Source organism: Lolium perenne, chromosome 6 (genome assembly GCF_019359855.2).
Source record: "Lolium perenne isolate Kyuss_39 chromosome 6, Kyuss_2.0, whole genome shotgun sequence".
NCBI classification, from domain to species: domain Eukaryota; kingdom Viridiplantae; phylum Streptophyta; class Magnoliopsida; order Poales; family Poaceae; genus Lolium; species Lolium perenne.
In genome coordinates, this window is record NC_067249.2 from 135,627,312 (window position 1) to 135,648,310 (window position 20,999).

The 20,999-nt window shown below is 47.7% G+C and overlaps 3 protein-coding genes across 9 annotated transcripts; 2 read left to right on the forward strand and 1 right to left on the reverse strand.

Annotated features, from left to right (window-relative positions):
* Window positions 1–1,646: 1,646 nt before the first annotated feature.
* Window positions 1,647–7,225, forward strand: LOC127334444 (uncharacterized). Of its 7 annotated transcripts, none has more exons than XM_051360895.2 (9): window positions 1,649–2,125; window positions 2,292–2,605; window positions 2,706–2,781; window positions 2,878–3,239; window positions 3,333–3,530; window positions 3,617–3,664; window positions 3,776–3,850; window positions 4,765–4,817; window positions 5,198–7,225. In XM_051360895.2, the coding sequence occupies exon 9, from the start codon at window positions 6,247–6,249 to the stop codon at window positions 6,874–6,876; it is 630 nt and encodes a 209-aa protein (XP_051216855.1). In that variant the 5' UTR covers window positions 1,649–2,125; window positions 2,292–2,605; window positions 2,706–2,781; window positions 2,878–3,239; window positions 3,333–3,530; window positions 3,617–3,664; window positions 3,776–3,850; window positions 4,765–4,817; window positions 5,198–6,246; the 3' UTR covers window positions 6,877–7,225. The 7 variants fall into 7 exon arrangements, with proteins under 7 accessions (XP_051216857.1, XP_051216855.1, XP_051216856.1 ...); XM_051360896.2 differs by lacking the exon at window positions 4,765–4,817 and having other exon boundaries at window positions 2,878–3,048; window positions 3,214–3,239; XM_051360897.2 differs by lacking the exon at window positions 4,765–4,817 and having other exon boundaries at window positions 1,647–2,125; window positions 3,214–3,239.
* Window positions 7,226–13,844: 6,619 nt separating this feature from the next.
* On the forward strand, window positions 13,845–16,074 carry LOC127334443 (NADH dehydrogenase [ubiquinone] 1 beta subcomplex subunit 3-B). The gene is made up of 2 exons (XM_051360891.2): window positions 13,845–14,144; window positions 15,833–16,074. Exon 1 carries the CDS (start codon window positions 13,928–13,930, stop codon window positions 14,129–14,131), a length of 204 nt encoding a protein of 67 aa, XP_051216851.1. The 5' UTR covers window positions 13,845–13,927; the 3' UTR covers window positions 14,132–14,144; window positions 15,833–16,074.
* Window positions 16,075–18,730: 2,656 nt separating this feature from the next.
* LOC127334442 (uncharacterized) lies at window positions 18,731–20,597 on the reverse strand. Its single transcript, XM_051360890.2, has one exon. It carries the CDS (start codon window positions 20,482–20,484, stop codon window positions 18,817–18,819), a length of 1,668 nt encoding a protein of 555 aa, XP_051216850.1. The 5' UTR covers window positions 20,485–20,597; the 3' UTR covers window positions 18,731–18,816.
* Window positions 20,598–20,999: the final 402 nt, after the last annotated feature.

The following is a 20,999-nucleotide window of genomic DNA, read 5'->3' on the forward strand; positions in this document are numbered from 1 at the left end:
TCAAAATAAGCTATACATGAAAAAAATAGTGTGTTGATGATATGGATCCATTCCGACAATCAGTTTCGAGTTTCGTCAGCCGTAAATAGTAAGTTTTGTGTTCATATTTAGAGCTTTTTGAGCGAATTGTATCAAATTCATTTACGGTCAATTTCCTTTGAGGAGTAGGTTCATTTCGCCATTAACTCCCGTGTTTTAAGTTTTTCGTTTCAGTGGACGTAGATGGATATATAAACAACTCGCTAGTATACTACAACTAGTACATATGTGGTAGTTCATTTGGGTATACTATAACCAGACTCACTTGTCTTCTTGATCATCTTGTTCATCGTTCATGATGGTAACCACCCTCGGTTGCAGCATGATTGTATTTCCGAGCGCCGTCGTGGTATGCATTGTGTCCAACTTCGTGAATGACGGCATGTTCATGGTAGGTGAGTTGTGAGAGAACGTAATTCATGGTGGTATCACCGTTGTTGTTGGCGGCATCATGGTGGTATTTTCAGGCGCTTTCGTGGTAGACATTGTGCCCGACTTCGTGGAAGGCGACATGGTCATGGTAGGTCAGAGGTGAGAGGTGGTAATCCATGGTTGTAGCCACCATCATCGTCGTCTGTGTCATGGTGATAGTTCCATGTGTCGTCGTGGTCGGTCTTGTGCCAACTTCGTGGACAACGAGTAGGTGATAGGAGAGATGTGGTAATCCATTGTGGTATGTACCCTCGTCAGCGGCGGCAGGGTGGTAAATTCCGCATGTCGTCGTGATATGCCAGCGTGGACCACAATAGCATGGTGCTATTTCTGTGCGACTTCGTGGAAGGCGGCGTCATGGTGCGTTTGACTTCATGGAGTATTTACACGCGCCTCATGGCATGCTGGCGTCATGGTGATAGTTGTGGTCGGTGAGGTGAAAGATAAGATCACCATGTGGTATTTCCACGCGCCTCATGGCATGCTGGCGTGTCTGTCTGGCTTCATGGACGGTGGTGTTATGGTGGTGCACGCCTTCATGAACGGCGACGTGCCGGTGCTTGTGATGGGTGCAATCGTGGCTTGTTGGTGTGAACGGTGGTGCACGGTTGTGTCCGACTTCGTGGACAACAACATGGTGATCCTTGTGATGGGTGCAGCCGTGGCTTACCGATGTCGACGACGGTGTCACGCTGATGCCGGCTTCCATAACAACAACTTGGTGATGCTTATGATGGGTGAGGTAAGATCACCATGGTATCAAAAAAATGAGGCAAAAAAAATACAATCAATCAAACAAAGCGGCAATTAAATACCGCTAGAAACAACTTAGGCTACTAAGCAAAGTGTCGAAATTGGGTCGAAGCTTGCTTGAACGCACCCTATATCGTGAACGCGAGACAACACGGCAGCGAACAGCCCGATGAGATTGAGAAAATAAATCTCTCCGCACGACCGCACGTGCGTCCTGAATTTCTTTTTCAAGGGTGTTCCAGTCTGGCGGAGTGGACCCCACGCCCGTAACCGATTCTTTACCTGGACGTCTTGTCTCGGTGAAAATTGGACGCAGCAAATTACATTGTGAGTGAAACAGCCCGATACGGTAATTTCGCGCTGCCCCTTCCCCAAGTCGTAGTAACTGTCTGTCACAAGTCATCATCTCTCACACAATTGAGAACAAGCAAGTGCGTGTGGGTAGGGAGGCCTCTGGGGCTATCCACGATACGCACCTGCCGCGAGGGTTGGCGATTGTGAGAGAGAAAGAAAAGTCGAAAGAAAAGGTTGGGCGAGTGACAAAAAAAAGTAAAGTGATTGGTCACACGCTTCCTCTCCCCACACGCAACCTTCTCCATCTCTCACATCCTAGCTGCGGCGGCGGCGGCTCCCCATGCCCTCATCTTCTTCCTCTCGTCCTCTCCGTCCGGTTCTTGGCCGCCTCCACCACTACGGCTTCATCTACGTCGCCAGCCCGTGGTGGAAGCAGGCGGAGGCAAATCAACCGCAGAGGCTTGACGGCCAGAGCGATGGCGGCCGGCGTGGCCCTGGAAGGTCGGGCGATGTCGCCATATCGGCCGTCCCGAAGGCCGGGATGCGCTGCCACTCAGCTCTCTCCCCCAACAGATCGAAGGCCGAAGCGGCGGCAGTTTGGACTGAGGTACGTGATTCCCATTTTTCTCGTTGTATTTTCTCCATCTAAATACAGATATATGCCCCACGCTGATAGTTTGTGATTCGGCCTCTTGTTTATTGGTTACTGTGTGGAACAATCATACTGTCATGTTGCCCTTTGCTATTTGACATTTGTTGTTGTTGATTTACAGAACTGCAGGTGCGAGGTGCGGGGTATTCTCTGCCCACTTCCAATCATGCCCCCTTTGCAACTTCTTTATTTCTTGGGATTGGACAATGCACTCTATGTCTTGATGAATTGGTCACTTGCCACGGCTTCAGTTATAGCATAAGGATTTTCCTTGGGAATAATGGAGCTAATTCAATGACAAGAAAGCAACTATGAAGTACATCAGATAGATGTTCAAAAAACTATTCTAAATGGTTTGGTCAAAATCAAGGATCTGGATCATCTAGCTATACTGAAAGGCTATCTTTGTGATATATATTTTTTCCTGTTGCTTTCGTAAGTACATTTGATGTGAACTAATCATTTATGGAAAATTTTCCGTGCAAGATTTGTCCTAATCATTTTGCTGACTCCTACTTTCCTTGTATTTTTACAGGAATCATAGAGGCTTCCTAATCTTTTTTTGTATGCATCAGAGTGATGAATCGACTTGACATCAATCATCTTTCGAGGTATATAAGCATTCAAACCCAGTTTATTATATTACTCTCTTTGAGATGAAATCCTTTAAGTGACTAGGTTGTATTGATAAGATATACTTCATGCAGTTTTGGGAGGGAGCAATTTTGGCACTATATCCTAACCTTAAGTGGTGCTTATGAGAATTTGACTTGAAAAACACACTACCGCATATACCATATCAGATAAAGATGTTACAAAATATAATTTGGAGGACAACTGTCAGTGAGCTTAAGGACGTTGCCTTCTTCGCTCCTTATGTATGTGTATAACTTGGTCCCTTTATGTTGTCGTCATGTGTTGAAGCCCAAGATTCATTTTTCGCTATGTGTTTTGCCCTTATATTTTCATGCATGTTCCTGTCTGCTTTGATTTGCCAATTGACACGTGTTCTCATGACCACCAATACACCCAACACTGCAAAGAGGGCCTTTTCTCTGAGAGATAAAAGGTTAGGTCCATGTGTTCACTTATTATTGTGTTATATTCTTTCAGTGGGCTAACGCTTGTGCATAATGATTGGGCAAACCAACAAAAAATGCAGGAACGCTGGGCTCAAATGTGTGCTTTGGAGACAAAGAGCTGCTGAATTCAATGATAATGGCTAGAGCTCTGCTGCTGTTGGGATCTTTTTTGGTGTCCTTATAAAATATTATAACAGTGGGTTTGTTTTTTAACATTTGATGCATTGCCTTCTCAATACATATATCCAGTTCTGGTTTTAGTGAGCACCTGAAGCAAGGTATCAAGAAAAAATATATCCTTATTACATTGAACTCTAATGTACCGTGTAGATGATGAGACACTTAGGGGTGGTTCTGCTTGCAGATGGTACCTCAATGAAGACTTGCCTAATATTGACTCTTGCTTTGAAAGGTAGGTCCATGTTATGTGTACATTCCATTATGCATTCATTTTTTACGTTGGTTGATGGTGTTACCCATTCACCCATATGCGGGCTCTTTCGATGTCTTTGCAACGGTTCAGATGTGTTCTAGAGGAAGAAGATGGAGTTCTATAATTCTATAGAAGAATTGGGCTTAAATCTTACTGTTCAAACAGGTAAATATTTGACCTCTTTCTTTTTAAAGTTGGATCATACTGCAAGTATAGGATCTTTTTAGATGATTCAGTTGAGATGATAAAATAGAGATTAATACTTTTAGATAAATTAGGTATGTCTATGCCTTTTTTTTTTGTGTAAAGGTATCTATGCTCATATTTACTGTATGGCCACCTCCATATCATGCCGCAATGCAAATAAGCAGGTTAGGAATTCGTATATTTGTGAAACAATGTATAACCCTTGTGGCAATCATGATGAGCTCTCTGAAAAATAGTCATGGGTATATAATTGCAATCTGTGTAAGACTTGAATGGTTTGGTAGGGACGTCCACTTGTTGGAACAAGTTATTAATTGAACGTGTCTGGAAGTATCTATTCACTAGAGTGTGCATTTCTATTCTGAATAATTTCCACTCTGTCAAGAACTTTGTAGAGCCTAACTAGATTACATCATGGATTTTCTAGCCTTTGGTACCTATAATTAATGCTGATGCTGGCAAATGGTTAGTTGTCAATTACTTCTCTCAGTTGGTAAAGCTTGTGGTCATGGCGTTTTTTTGGAAACTTTCTTGTGATAGAGCTATAATCAAATGACTTATCATTGTGGTAAAGTATGTGTAAATGTTCGTCAAGTCAGGTTATCTGGATTACATATATATTTTTCTCTGTGTAATCGAATTATTTGAAAATGGGGATAACTGTAGATCTCTTTCATGATGCTATAATTGTTTGCTACGTAGATCAGGAGTTGCAAGGCTTGTGTATCATTTTTGTTGATCCTTGTCTGTGTGAAATAAGTGTTAATTTGATGGTGGTGGTTATCTTTTGCAGCTCAATTAGTGAACAGTAATGTTTGTGTTTCTGTGAAATGGTAAAAACATAGTTTTATTGACACAAGCATCTTTGGTAGTGTCAGGAGTACATAGATTTCAGCAGCGAAGAACTGGGTTAGCTTGTATTTAGGTAAGTAGATTAGATATGCCAAAATTAAGAAAATTGAAGATGCTTGGCTACATGCTTGCACTTTGAAATTTGAGTGGATACTTGGTTGTTAAAAACTCAACATGTTGCTTACTGAACTGCCGCATGCACCTAAATTTTATCATACCACACATCTCCTTTCTTTTTCCTGCTCTGTAATTTGTTCTGTTGCTCTTGTGTAAATTTTCAGCTGATGCCATCCAGTTTTTTTTGCAAAGGATGTTAATATTATCGCAAAACCTTCAGTATTGAAGCTAGCAAGTTGACATCAGCAATCAATCAAGTTATCGCTCAACTACCTAACAGTTCAATATGAGGTGAAGCTGATCTCTATATATATACCTCTTCTGTTTCAATTGCAGGTCGGGGTAGCATGTGCCGTTGAGAGGAAGGTGAGATGCGAAAGGGGAGAGGAGATGTCAAAGGTTGCAAAGAGAAGAAATGCTATCTAGGCACAACTCGGAGGAGAGAGGCAGGCAAATCACTAGCGGTCTATTATTGTTCTGATTTCCACCTTCTAGAATGGTCTTTTAGCCATAGAAATGCTAATGTCAAACTTGTTTTCTTATAATTTATGAATTATCAACTATGTGGAGCATCAAGTTTTGACGTGTTCAGTGTGTGTGTGATAACAATTCTCTGATTATGGTTAGTTGTGCACAACTTGCACATAAGCATTATTATTCAACATTTTTCACTCTATACAATTTTGATCTGAATCAACTATGCCAACCTTGCATGCTGGTAGCTTCATCTACACATTATACTTTTGTGCTGACTAAGACTAACCTGGATTTCTACCAGTGAATGTCTTCTGAAACTGTAAACCCTGAAACTTGACTTGCTACCAATATTCTCAGATGAACATGGTTGGCTTCTTATTTTTAATGGGCTCAAATATATAGACTTAAGCCAAAATTAGCAAACATTATGAAACTGTATTGGTTATCACATATGAAATCAGTATTCCAATATGCAGACCCACAGTTTGAAGCTCAGCAACTACTGTCAGAAAACAAAAATATAATACAACCATTCAAGGTCAGGTGCGAATGCAGGAAGCTAAAAGAGGGTGTCAGCACGCTTGTGATTGTAAAAAATCGACCTCCGTTCTGATTCCTACGGAGGCTCATCCATCTTCCTCTACCCAAATACCCAATGACTGTATTCCTAAATATGCAGGCCATGTCTTGCACGTGTTACCATGATGCAACTGTTAATATTGGGACGAGATTGAGCCGCAACTGTACGGTAAGGAGGCGCCCCATGGGGCGCCCCAACCACTAGTTCACATTAATCCCGTCACATTAATCCCATCATCCTTCTTCGTCTACGCCCACAAACCGTCACGCCGGCACATTCACAACGCTCGCGCGCGCGAGAGAGAGAGGGAGCTCGGCGCTGGGCGGCAATGGCGGCGCAGTGGAAGGCGCTCGCGGAGACGGCGAACTCCGAGCTCGCCACGGCCTCCTTCCACCCCTTCGGGGAGCACTTCAACCACGCCACCGCCGAGCTCGGCTTCCGCAGGCTCCAGATGCACCACCTAACCAGCGGAACCATCGCCGCCTCCGAGAGCGTCGACCTCGACGGCTCCACCGCGCTGCTCGAGAACGCCGCGGGCGAGATGGCGCGCTGCGTCGAGCTCCAGAGCAGGGCCATGCGCGCCTTCTCCCTCTACGGCGGGGCCCTCGGGGTCATCGCGGACGGCCCGCTGTGGGCCTACCTCGACGGCGGCCCGGAATCCGCCGACCCGCGGTGGCAGAGCTGGGCGCAGCACAAGGTCGACGCCCTCCGCAGCACCGAGCACGCGACGCGGACGCTCCGCTCCGCCGCGGCCTGGGACCTCGCGGCCGTCGACGCCTTCGCCGTCGCGCGGAGCTTCCCCGACTATTCCCCACCCTGCATTGCGTGGTTGCGGGCGACTCAGACTCTCGCGGAACGTGCCGTGGCGGAGGCCCACGCAACGTCGCAGAGCGAGGCGGCCATGTTCACCGCCCTTTCCGGACAGTACAACGCCGGCTTCCTGATTTGCAATCCCTAAGCACCTCTCAGCGCGCGTGGCAGCTCCATCCTCCATGCACGGAGGCCAGCATTCAGCTACCCGATCGATCGACAAGCCTCTCTTCATAATAAATCCCCTGCAGGTTTTCCGTTTTTTCTTCCCAGCTTCTTTCGAAGATACCAGTTGGTGACTGCGTGGTCGAGCTTGCTCTGCCCCCAAGAAGCTTGCCCTGGAGATTCTGCTTGTGTAGATAGGCATTTTATTCGTTCAATCATCTGTGATCCGTGGTTGAACTCTAAACTCTTGATCAGATCATATGCACATGTATCCGCTTCGCTTGGTGTTGATGTTAAGGCAAGCATGCTGGTTGCTCATCTTTTGTTGGACTCAAAGATCCTGATCAATTCGAATTTTGCATGCATTTCTGTCTACTTCTTATCGAATTACTAGTGCATTGCAATATTCAGATTCAAATTGCACTTGCTTCACCACTTCCTGAATCAACAACTTATCCCTTTTCAGAGTTTAGCATTGATGTTCAGCAGCATTCTTTTTCAGGGTTTAGCATAGATGGCATTGTAAACTGAATCAAAAACATATTCAGAGTTCAACATACATGGCATTGTAAACTGAATCAATGACTTCTCCTTTTTTTTTCATTTCGTTTTAGAAGTCACAACTTGATGCAGTTCATTATGGTTCAGAACAGAACTGGATACAAGTGCAGAACCATATTCGTGAAAATAATTTGTCAAACATAAAAAAGAGTAGGCACATGAGCATCCGTGCAGGAATAGTTCTCATTTAGATCCAGACTCATCAAAGGTTTATCTATTGCGCAAATAGGAGCTATCCCACCAAAAAATTCGTCGGGTAAGTATCTCTATGCCCCCATGACACCAAATCTAGCTTATTTCAACAGCAAACATTTCCAAAGTCTTAACACTCAGATAAGGCAAGAGATTTCTAGAGGAAACGACTTCTGAAGCCTGAAAAGGCTCCTATGTGAAAGTTTACTTTTCCTCTGTGAACATGACAAAATATCCAACTAAATAAACAAATGAGAAATTGGTTAGATTTATGCAGAAGAAAGATCATTACATTAGTTTGCTGATTGGAAACAAGGATCGAAGAACAACACTACAAAACTTGTAAGTATTAAATGTTGAAAACACCGGCTAAAGTTTTCGGCGGGAGGGTGAGATGCATGAATGTATGGTTACTTCTACCTCCGTTCTGAAATGTAGTATGGTTTGGAGAGCTAATTTGAACGGAGGTAGTAATTAGCTTTCCAAAACATACTACTTTTCAAAACAGTACTTTCTTGGTGTTCAATCAGTCTCCTGACTGTCATTCTTTACCTTAACAATCTAAACCAAACACCAGGATAGAACTTGGTGAGGATAACTTAGTTCCACAATGCACTTTACCATCAATAAAATACCGAGTTTCTCTTGTCACAAGTGATATTTCTTAGATCCTAGTTGTTCTTGCCACAAAAGCCTTTGAATCTCTTTAGGGGTAAAATTCATCAAATCATGAATATATGGATAAAAACGATTTTATAGTGCAATTTCCTCTTTCTAGCGCGCTGGCCACACACACACTGCTCTTGTACACCAGCAATGTCAGGCGCCACTGCACAGAGCAGCCCAACTCGATCAATGATGACTCTATCTATATATTTAATGTCACAATTTTTTTAGACTTAGAAAATTGAAATTTTAAAATTTACAAAATTCTAAAAATGAGGAGAGCATTGGTGCCCTAGGGTACGCTGACAACTTTACGGGACAAATTACTGTAGCAATTGAACTACATATGCCTAAAAAGTACTAGTAGATCCAAAAAAATCAGGAAGGCAAAGAAGAAAAACTTTCCGCTTGTCCCAAGCCGTAGTGTCCGTCACAACTCACATAATCTCAATCCCGTCCCCGCCGTTCTGCCCCACTTCAGGCCTTGTTTACTTCTATCGTATTTTTCTTCCCAATGGATATGGGGATGGGAGGGGATTTGGTGTTCACCCAATCCCCTCAAATACCCCTCCCAAAAATACACTAGTATGGTGGAGAGTTTTTGATTTAGGTAAAAAATGTGGGGATGGAAGGGAATATCTTGGGATTATGTCGTTCAAAACCGGAGAAGTAAACGGACTAGTGGGGATTTTTCGGGATACAAAATAATCCCCTCTCATCCCCGTAAATACCCTGGAAGTAAAGGCCTCAATCTACGAAATCCCATCACCCTGCTTCGTCCACCCCCACAAACACCGTCGCGCCGGCACATTCACAACTAGAGAGAGAGAGAAAGCGAGCTCGGCGCTGGGCGGCAATGGCGGAGCAGTGGCAGGCGCTCGCGGTGACAGCAAACGCCGCGCTCGCCCAGGCCTCCAATCCCATCGGAACATACTTATACGACGCCTCCGCCGCACTCAGCGTCCGCATGTTGCAGACGCTCCGACTCCGAGACGGCGGAACGCCGCCGCCCTGGAGAGCGTCGACCTCGACGGCCCCACCGCTATGCTCGGGAACGCCTCGCGCGGGCTGGCGAGCTACAACGAGGTCCACAACAGGGCCGTCCGCGTCCTGTCCATCTACGGCGGGACCCTCGGCGTCCTCACGGACTCCCCGTTGTGGGAGAGATACCTCGCCGCCGGCCCGAACGCCGCCGACCCGCGGTGGCAGAGATGGGTTCAGCGCAGGGCCCACGCCCTCGAATGCGCCGACCAGGCGTCACGCAAGTACCGCTCCGTCGCGGCGTACGACCTCGCCACCGTCGACGCCTTCGCCGTGGCCCGGAGATTCCCCGAGAATTCCCCATCCTTCAGTGCGTGGATCCGGGCGGCTGACAAGTTCGCGCTACGTGCCCTATCGGAGGCCCGCGAGGCGATGGTGCGCGAGAGGTTCATGTACGACGCCGTTGGCCGGGAGCTCCTCGTCAGCTTGGCGATTGCCAATCCCTAAGCACCTGAGCCCCCGGCGGGCGCACGCAGCTCCATCCTCCATGCACGGGGGCCAGCATCCAGCTACCCGATCGATCGACAAGCCTCTCTTCATAATAAATCCCCTGCAGGTTTTGCGTTTTTTCCCCAGCTTCTTTCGAATATACCAGTTGGTGCGTCGTCGATCTTGCTCTGCCCCCAAGAAGCTTGCCCAGGAGATTATGTTTGTGTAGATAGCCATTCTGTCTCTTCATCTGCGATCTGTCATTGAACTCAAAACCCTTGATCAGTAAGAATGTTAGATGCAGCTTCTACAAGAGATTTTGTCAAAAGTAGGCTAGCATGCCGGTTGTTCATCTATTGTTGGACTCGAAAATCCTGATCAGTTTGAATGTTAGATACATTTCTGTCTACTTCTTATGGAACTGCTAGTGTATTGCAGTATTTAGATTCAGACAGCACTTGCTTACCTCTTCCTGAATCAAGAGCTTCTCCTTTTGCAGAGTTTAGCATTGATGTTCGGCAGAAATCTTTTTTAGGGTTCAGCATAGATTGGATTGTAAACTGATCAAGAACATGTTCAGAGTTTAGCATAGATAGCACTATATAAACTAAATCAAGAACAGATTCATAGTTCAGCATAATGGTAAACCGAATCAAGAACATATTCAGAGTTCAGCATAGATGGCATGACATTGTAAACTGAATCAAGAACATTATTCAGAGTTCAGCATAGATGGCATTGTAAACTAATCAAGAACATTATTCAGAGTTCAACATAGATGGTACTCTGTACACTGAATCAATAGCTTCTCCTTTTTCATTTCGTTTTAGAGTGACAACTTGATGCGGTTCATTATGGTTCAGAACAGAACAGGAAACAAGTGCAGTTGGGTAGTATTCAGGGACGAATACAAACTCCCAGGTTATCATCAACAAACTGGCAGAACCATCCCACATCATGGGAGACAATAATTAGTCAAAAACAAAAAAGAGTAGGCACATGAGCATCATAGAGGTGTACGTGCAGGAATGGTTCTCAATTATGTCCAGACTAATCAAAGGTAACCGAAATTTTCATCCGAGTATTTCTATTTCTATACCCTTATGGGACCAAATATAGCTTTGTTTCAACAGTTGACATTTCCAAATTCGTAACACTTAAACTGCTTGCAGATAAGGCAAGAAACTACTAGATCTTCTAGAGGAAATAATTTTTGAAATTTGAAATAATTTCCTATACCATGGACGTTGGAATGCACAAGTTCACTTTTCCTCAGTGAACATGCCAAAATATCCAGCTAATGAACAGATGAGAAATTGGTTGGATTTATGCAAGAGAAAGATCATTACATTAGTGTGCTGATTGGAGATAAGGATCAAACAATAACAGTGCAAAAATAAAAACTTAATATCAAATGTTGAAAACACCGGCTGAACTTTCCGGCGGGAGGGGGAGATGGGTGAGTGTATGGTTACTACTTTCTTGGCGTTCAATTGGTGTCCTGCCTCCCATTCTTTACATCACCAATCTAAACCAAACACCAGGATAGAAAACATAAGAACTTGGTGAGGATAAGTTCCTAGGCTCTAGATACAAAATGAATAATCACCAGATAACAGTACTGTCCCTCCCGGACTCAAACTAGTTTGGTCATTTAACATGAATTACATTTATCCTGCCTTTGTATAATACTGCAGATAAAATGCTGTCCAGAAAGGGAGCGAGTAATACTAGTAACCTGGAGTTCTGCCTTGCACCTTCTGAGTAAAGCCTTTCTCACCCTTCTGAGTAAATATTGTAAGAAAAGCACTGCAGGTTAAAGGTCAATCACATGCAAAACTACTTGAGAGAAATAATTAAGTTAACACTATGTTATTGAAGAATCATTAGAAAGCAGTGCAGCCTGCCGTAATGTACCGTGACAGTCAACTAAGTGGAGGGCAACTGCTTGAGTTAATCCTAAGCCTTAGCTATAATGTACAGAACAGAAAACATTGCAACTATACAAAAGTACGCACAGGTCATCATGATTTAGTAAGTAAAGATCATGGACGCAGAGTAAACAGTTCAGTACTTGCAAACACATGCATACTCAATCTAAGAAAAATGCTTTTATTCCTCAATCAAATTCTTGTTCACAACACCTTTACTGCACAAACTTTCCAGCAGTTTATTTGCCTCATCCGAAAAGCCCTCATAAGCAAGGCCTTCGATGAGTGATATAGGTTGATTCATCAGGCATGACACCATTGGACACCATATAAGCAAAAAAAATCGATAGCAAGGTTTGTTCTCCAATTTTTACGAAGACATTAGAAAGCATCGTGTCAGGTGATAGGCCCATGTCCTGAACTCTGCTGAACATTCCAATAGCCCTGTCCATTCCATCTTCTCTTGAGAGCCCGAAAGCTAAAGACTGGTAAGTAGTTGTGTCTGGGTAAAGGCCCTTAGAGATCATCACATTCAACAAATCTAGAGCTTTATCCACCTTGCAAGATTCGGAAAAACTAGCAATACTCTGTTGTAAGTAATCACATCCAGATGACAGCTATTCCCCATGCCACATACTAGATTAAAGCCCCCCTGTATCTGGCCAGCCTTCAAAAGTTCCCCAACTATAAGATCATAGGTGGTTGAGTTTGGAATGCAGCCTTTCTCAGGTATTAGCTTCAGAAATTCAATTGCTTGCCAATGCAATCCCTTCTGGCATAAGGAAGTGGTTATTGTATTAAGTGTCACTTCGTCTGGAGGACAATTGTTGTGGATCATCTCAACCATGAGCCTCTCAGCATCTTCCCACTGCTCGACACTACACAAGACCTTCAATACAGTGCTATATGTAACGATATCAGGCTTGCACGTAGAGAATTGCAGAGAGTAATTTCATGGCATCCTCGACACGCATTTTGTTGCACAAAACATCAATGATACAATTGCATGTGACAATGTTTGGGATGGATCCATGCTCAGACATTCGATCAAAAACTTTTATTGCACGATTTACCAGTCCTTTGTGACACAAGGAAGTGATTATTGTATTGAATGCCACTTGATCTGGGGGACAGTTCTTGTGGACCATCCTGGCCAAGAGTTCCTCAGCATCATCCCACTTCTCGCTGCAACACAGGCCATTCAACACGGCGGTCTACATCCTTAGGACAGCATCGTCAACACGCCTTCCTTTGCACAAACCCTCGATAATACTGCTGTACATGTAATATCTGTAGTGCATCCGTGCTCTGACATTTGACCAACAACTTTAATTGCACGATCAAGAAACCCTTTCTGACACAAAGAAGCAACTATTGTGTTGAACGTGGCCTCATCTAGGGCACAGCTGTTGCTGAACATCTTGGTCAAGAGCTTCTCAGCCTCCTCCCACCGCTCAGAGCTGTACAAACTATTCAAGGCAGGGTTATAGGTGACAGCATCAGGCTTGCATCCATAGGTCACTGCACATGGCATTGATGAGGACGTTGTAGGTCACCGTTGTCTGGTTCGCAGCCCTTGGCGCGCATCTCGTCGAGGATCACCACGGCCTGCCCGCAGTAGCATATCGTCGAACACCGCGAGGGCGTCCAGAACGCGCCTACGGAAACAGAGCGCGCGGATGAGGGGGTTGTAGGTGAACGTGTCCGGAGCAAACGGCATGGCGTCGATTATCGGACGGGGTGGCGTCGATCTTGCCGTCCCGGCAGTAGCCGTTTACCATGGTGTTTGTAGGTTATGATGGTGGCGGACTGCCCGGGCGCCTCCACTACGCGTCGGCGACGCGGCCGTCGGCGCAGAGGCGTCCTTGTCCATCTTGCGGTGACGTGATAACGGTGGGAATAGTCGGCGGTGGACTTCCGGCACCTGGTTTTGAGCTTCGGGGAGGGAGCCAAAGGGGAGCGCGGAGCTGGGGCCGCAGTGGCGAGGCGGTCGGCATGGCCATGAATCGATAGAATGCGAGGACACCACAGGCGGAGCTCGCTGGCTCAGTCGGACTGGAGCACTAATTTCATTGGGCTTACAAGCCCATATCGCATAATGATGGGCCCTGTATAACTACTTGGGCTTCCGCTCCTGTGAGTGTGGCTGTCCTATTCTCACGAAGAACTTTGTGTGTGTGTAGAGAGAGAGGAGAGATAGCGGCGGCGAAGGCGATGGCGACGGGAGGGAAGGGTCTGAACTCGACGGGGGAGTTCTTCCGGCGCCGTGACGACTGGAGGAGGCACCCGATGGTGGGGAACCAGCTGCGCCACGCCACGCCGGGGCTCGGCATCGCCATCGTCGCCTTCGGGATCTACCTCGTCGGCGAGGCCGCCTACAACCGCATCTACCGCCCCGCCGGCGACAACCACCACTAGATCGCCCCCCGAGGTAAACGCCCTCATGCATCCTCTCTATTTTTTATTACGAGTCAAACAAAATGGGTGAATTTGAATTGGTTTCAACTCCGTAAGGGATGTTAGGATGTTTTCGCCTAGATCTATCTATCCGGGGCTCTGTAGTACTGTGCTCCGCGGAACGGTTGTGATTGGCACGTTCGAAACAAACTGCAGAGGTGATTGGACCAAGTTTGTGAGTAGTTCTTATGTGCTTGTGGCATAATTGATGTTTGCAAAAAGATTGGACCAAAATGTATCACCTGCACGCATGATGATTCACAAACTGGTTAGTTTTTTCCCAGCATATGGTCATTCTAACCACCAGTAAAGTTTCATGGATGGCCAGCAAACATGAATAACTCTTTCATGGGCTGATTGTTAGGTGGGAGCGGAGGCTACTTCGCTATTTACATGTGGAACTCATCTACACATTTCAAGTCACACGTTTCGTGATGCAATACCCAAGTACTGACCAGTAGAGGAGAAAGTAAAAAAAGCATAATAGATCACATCTGTTTCTGTCTATGACTCTTCCAGATGGTGCAGAAATAATTGCCAAGACGGAAACAAAGAAATCATCTCCTTTTGGCAATGTATGCTTGACCTTAAACAGACACTGATAATATTGTAGAGGGAATATAGAAGATGAACCCTGATATTTGTCGATAATCCTACACACTGGTTTTGAAATTGCACAGCGAAAGAAAATATGTTTTGTAACAAAGGCATGGAGGACCACCTGGCAAAATTCTATTGATCATGCTATCTTTTGTAACAAAGGCCTTTTGGGAAATAATCTGAAGAAAAACAATCATTTTCATTGGTACTTTAGCCTTCCATTTGGTTATGGCCCTTCCCTTTTAGACTTCAAGTCAAGTGTTTATGCACTGAATTCACAGAGGAATATCCCGAGTTCTCAGAGACCATTTCACGTGGTCTTTTTCATCCTGCAGGCAGTTCATCTTCTAAGTTATTCCTCTGAAATTCTTAGGGGTTGATTTCTGTACATTAATAGTACCTTTGTCGATGCCCATCTTTTTAAGTTGAGATTTGCTGTTTTTTAAGCTTTTATATTGTGTTTATGTTCATGTGAAATCAGTCATCCACAAAAAAAAAAGGACGTACCCAGTGCTAAGAGCTCCCGCACTGTGCGGGGTCTGGGGAAGGTGTTAGTGGCAAGCCTTACACCCTCACGAAGTGCAATGTGAGGAGACCGCGACTCGAACCTGGGACCTCTCGGTCACAGGCGGTGAGGCTCTACCGCTGCACCAGGCCATCCACAGAAATGAATTAATGATTGCTTGAGTTTGTATAGAAGGTACTATGTGTGTAGGTCAAACCAAATCACTGCTACTTACAGCCTTAGTAGACTTATAGCCTCTTGAACTGCTTTAAGTATGTGGTTCCACTGAATTTGTGATGTGCTCATGTCAAGTCGCACATGCCTAACACTGAGAAAGATACTTCGACATTTAGCTGTATTTTACATCAATACTCCCTCTGCTTCTCAGTTAATTGCATATAAGTTTTGGTCAAAGCCAAACTCTATAAAGTTCAACCAAGTATATAGAAAAAATATCAACATTTACAATAATAAATCCATACTATATGCAAGTGTATGTTTCATAATGGTTTTAATAATATCGATTTGATATTAATTAGTGATATTGTGTGTTGCAGGTTAAGGAGCTGGAGCAAACTTTACCAAGCACCAATGTTGATATTTTCCAGTTTGAGCTCATAAGGTCTGCCATGACCACCTTGTAATTCTCAACCAAGGAGACTTGCTACCGGTCCAACTAGTGTTCCTGGAACCGGGTACTGTGAATTTAATATTTGGTGCTTATACTTGGCATTTCGAAATGGCACACTGTTATTACGTTTTTGAATTCATATGTTCATTACTTGCTCGTTTGGTTTCACTCCTGTTGATCAGCTGTGTGAATTTAGAGTGACTTGAACCTCTATTGATCAGCTGCGTCTTGCATGAATTTAGCATTCTATAAGAGAAGTTGTGGTTTATATTTTTTTTTAGATCAACAGGGACTTCATCCCTGGTTCCATTGATAGATCAACGAAACCCCCACAGAGTCGCAAGGTTCATTACAGGCAAGATTAAGCAAAAGGAAACTGGGCGAAATGAAAACTACAACGTTTTTAAAATGAACAGCAACAGGCTGTGACGATAACTGAAACTAGAGCTAACACAGCAGGAGGCCTTTAGCTCCGGGAGGATGATCACACTGCTGCAGGTGATGTGATCGAAGTGCTGACGGCTCCAGGACACAGGTCGGGGTGCCCCATGACCAGAATCTGGGACACACTCTAGTCTCCACGTGGGTTTTGAAGATGAGCTTCCACCTCTTCACCGAGTGAAAGATCATCCTCCACACTTGTTGTATATTCAACCAAGGAGCACCGTTAAAGATCACGTTATTTCTTATTTTCCATAGGCATCAAAGTGAAGCAGCACAAACAGAATTCAGTGTAGCATGTTTTTTATTAGCTATCCAAAATCTAGCAATAGACAGGAAGTCATCTCACACATTAACCGAAAATTTTTGCTAGATTTTTTTGCCATATGTGTTTAGCTACAATGCATTGAAAGAAGTTTTTTTTTTTCGAAACAGAGGCAAAAGCTTTGCCTCATCCATTTATTAAGCAGAAGATGCCCGGTTTTTTGGAGAAAACCGAGCAAAAACCAACAACAACTGTGCCATAGCACACCCAAACCACACACACTGCCACAAGGGCACCCCCAGCCACCCTGGCTACCCACAAAAGCTAAGAAGCTCAAGCCGGCCTATGCCAAACAGATGGCTCTTCGGAGAGAGACCGGCAGCTCCGCTTCTGACGACGAGCCTCGGAGAGGAGATGCGCAAGACAAGCGCCGAATAGGACCTTCACCTGACCGCCTCACGCAGGTCATCGTACACCGCCCGAGGGTGGCTTCGACTTCACAGCAAGAAGAGATCACCACAAAGACATTCGAACACGCCGGAACGGAGCCGACTAACATGACCTTGCCGCAACCAAACCTTGGTCACCACCATCGTCGTTGCCTCACAAGACTCCACCCGGAACACCCGGACCTCCGGTTGACCTCCTGCCAACCCAGAAGCCATGTGTGCCTACCCCGCCGGAGTGCGCGAAGGGGGTCACCACCTTCAAGACGACGCCCTCAAGAGGGGACACGACGAAGAATCGACGCCGTCGTCCGATCCCATCGGATCAAGGCTTTCACCCGAAGACGTGAACCCGAGGCAGCGAAGGTCGTAGAGCTCCACGACCGCCCCCCAAGAAGGACGGCGACATCCACAGACGCCGCGCGGTCAGGCTTTCGCCCGGAGCAAACGAACCACCACACCCTCACGCGGCTAGACAGCGAGACGAAGATCGAAAAACGCTGTCAGCCCGCAGTCCGCAGACACACCTCATGTGCAGAAGCGGCGCCACCGCCACACACAAGCCACCACCACCACCTCCACCAGACCAAGGAGCTCCGCGAGCTCGGCTGCCACCACCCGCACCACGCGGGGTTGAAGAGCCAAGTCGCACCATTACTTCCGACCAACTCACCGAGAAGAGCTCCGCGGACGCCGCCAACCGCCACAGAGAGGGAACTTCGACGGACGCCAACACGGGGGGTCCAAGGCAGAGCCATCGGCCGCAGCAGCGCGAGCCCCCGGTCCAACCACCATGCCGCCCTTGCGGCCACAGTGGCCGCCAACCACCGACATCACACCCGCAGAGGCCGCCACCGCCCGGAGCCGCTGCTCCGGCATCCGGGAACCACATCGGACCGTAGTCCGACGAGCTCCCCCTCCACGCGCACGGCAGGTCAGGCTGAGGCTGCCGGAACCACCAGATCATGTCGCAGCAGGGAGCCCCGCAGCAACCCACGACGACGCAGCATGGCAACTGGGTCGCGGCCGCGCGCAAAGCGACCGCCCACAAAGCCCAGATCGGGCCCGAGCGGGCCCGCATGGCTGCCACCGGCTCTGAGGCCGCCACAGCACCCGTCATGCCGCCGGCTTGCCGCCCGTCCCGCCGCGACGTGGTCTTCCCCTCCGCCTCCGAGCACTCGACGGCGCCATGCGCCGGCGCGTCGCCTCGCCGGCTCCACCCAGATGCATCCAGCCGCCGGGGGTTCCCCATCCCACGAGCAAGCAACTCCCGGCCGGAGAAGAGACATGGCCTGCCGCCGCCGGCTCCGCGCGGGCTTTGCCCGGCGGAGTTCGCCGGCGACAGCACGGGAGGGTTGGGTGGGGGCTGTGCTGGTCGGCGTGAGTTTTTTCCGCCGCCCGTGTCGCCCAGGGGAGGGAGCGACGCGGGGGCCTTTTTTCTTTCAGTGCCTGCTTATATGCATTGAAAGAAGTTGTGGTTTATGTCAGCTGCCCTGGACAGATCGTGCAGGTCTGCTTATATCGGTTGTGTGCACGTTTGTGAGAACGCATTTTCCTTTTGAGCTGTTGCCGAAGAACAATGCTACAACCTGCTTCCAGTTTTTCAGCGAGGTGAGCAGAGTGCCTCTTTGACAATGGGTTGCTGTATATCACGCAACCTGAACAAACCAAATGCTCTCAGTACAAGTACATTACGATTGCAGTATTGAACGTTTGGTTAGCATACACACGGACTACATTAACGTGCTACTCTACATTTTATCTGAGTTCTGATGTTGGCCGGAGCGAGTATCCGTCCCTTCTGAACTGCCGCCTCCCATTACTGTCCACAGATCCGTGCAATTCTGATGTTGGTCGTAGTGAGTATTCATCTCCCCTGAGCCTCGCCCAGATTCTCTGCCTATTATCATGGTCGCTGCCATCTTCTCCGTTGGTGTGCATCCCAGGATGAGCGTCTAGCCGTCTTGCCGCCCCACTGCCACCTCTCCTGAATACCCCGCTCATGTTACCCTTGTACTCTTTGCTGCCATCGTTGTTCCTAGCTTCCTTCTTTGCTCTTGGCTTCCATGTTGGCTCATCCAGGTCCGAGGCGAAGCCGTTACCACCACTGTTGCGGCTCATGTATCCTCTTGGCCTTTCTCCACTGTTGACATCAGGCCTATAGTTCGACCCTGGTCGACCTCTTTGGTTCTCACTTGGGTTAAACCTGTTTGGTCCTCTCCATTTTGGTTCCATCATGTCACGGCTTCCACTGTCTGGATTTGAATCTAACTTGCCGCTGATGCGTTCCTTTCTGATCACATTGCCATGGCTATCATACGAGAGCTTCCACTTCATCGTGGTGTCCAGTGTGTGCTCCCTATTCCTTGCTCTCCGACTCCGGCGGCTCATCCCAGAATCGGAGAAAGAACCACCACCCATTCTGTCCATCCCGACAGCATTGCTGCCCTCGGCGTTCGAAGGCTTCCATCTTCCGGTGGGAGCTTTCCTTCCACTCCCGCTACTTGTGTCTGGCCATCTTTGATCGACATGACCTCTTCTTGCGCCTTCTGAATCTGAAAAGGAACCATGGCCTCTCCAATCTCTGCCCCTATCCCTACCAACAGTCTTAGTGCTTGCAGTTTCAGGCCTTGCTACACCACTCCTCCTTCCATCTACTCCACTCGCTGCTTCTTGTTCGTGACCAAAATAGTCATCTTCTTCCTCGTCCGAGTCTGAATCAACATCATCATTAATCCAACTCCGGTCGACTGAATTGTTATCACCTTCACCATCCAAAGCAGTCACCGGCTCCCACATTCCATCTCTTTCCATCAATTCGACTGTAGGCTCGCGGCCACCATACACATCTTCGGCAGCGCCATTCGCACGAGCACCGTGCGTGCCCTCGGCTCCGGCACCGAGACGCGCGTAGGGTTGGACGCTGTGGACGGCGTTCTTGGGGAAGAAGCGCGCAGAGGTCTTGCCTGTGTCCGGGGACGCGAATACCTGGGGCCCGTCGCGGTCGTTCCAGAGGTCTACGCCGCCGGGCCGGTGGAAGCGGTCGGCTAGCCCCTTGAGCTGGTCGTCGGCGGCGACGGAGAGGAGGTTGGGCGCCAGCGCGGTGGCGGAGACGGGGGATAGGTCGGAGTCCCAGGGACGCTCGAGGTGGAGTACGGCCTCGCGGAGCTCGGCGCGCTTGCGCATCTCGTAGAGCTGGCGCTCGCGGGCGAGGCGGGCCTTGAGGAGCTGCTTGGCCTTCCTGGCCTGCATGCGCTTCCACTGCCACTTGGAGACGCCGCCGGGGAAGGTGCGGGGCCCGCCGCCCATGCGGATGACGAGGTCGCCGCGGCGGAGGGGGCGGCCGGCGGAGGAGGGGAGCGAGAGGAAGGGGAGGCTGTGGCGGTGGGAGGATAGAGGCAACGGCGGCAACGGCAGGAGCGGCATGGCGGTGGTGGAGCCTTGGATAAGAGGAGAGGTCCGTCAGAGTTCTCGAGGCCGAGGAGTGGCTGGATACTCGAGAGACACCGAGACGATTGTGATTCAGTCTGCTGCTTGCGTGAGAGCCTGAGAGGCTGCGAGGGCATGTCCAACGGGCCACGCATCTCGGAGGTCCAAACTCTATTTGCGAAATGATTAAAATCATCTCCGCCGTTCGTTTGCGTCGTTTGCGTCGGGTGTCTCGAGCGGCACGATGCATTTTTTTTTTCATTGATAAAATCATAATTTACATTAATAAAAAACATTAAAAAGCCATAAAGGTGTGGTAAAAGTAGGTGCTACCTACTGCTCGTCGTCGCTGACGAGGTCGATAAACTCCGGCGTCAGCCATGGAAGCTCGTACGCCGGCGGTGGAGGAGGTATCGTCGCCTGCGCAGGAGGTTGTGGCCAGGGATCCCAGGCCAGAGCAGCAGCCGGAGCGCGGTCGTTGGAACGTGTCGGCGTGGCCGGAGAAGTCGCCG

What these genes read in the sequence shown, in the direction of transcription:
- LOC127334444 (XM_051360897.2), top strand. Translation starts at nt 6,247, where the DNA reads ATGGCGGCGCAGTGGAAGGCGCTCGCGGAGACGGCGAACTCCGAGCTC.
- LOC127334443 (XM_051360891.2), top strand. Translation starts at nt 13,928, where the DNA reads ATGGCGACGGGAGGGAAGGGTCTGAACTCGACGGGGGAGTTCTTCCGG.
- LOC127334442 (XM_051360890.2), bottom strand. Translation starts at nt 20,484, where the DNA reads ATGCCGCTCCTGCCGTTGCCGCCGTTGCCTCTATCCTCCCACCGCCAC.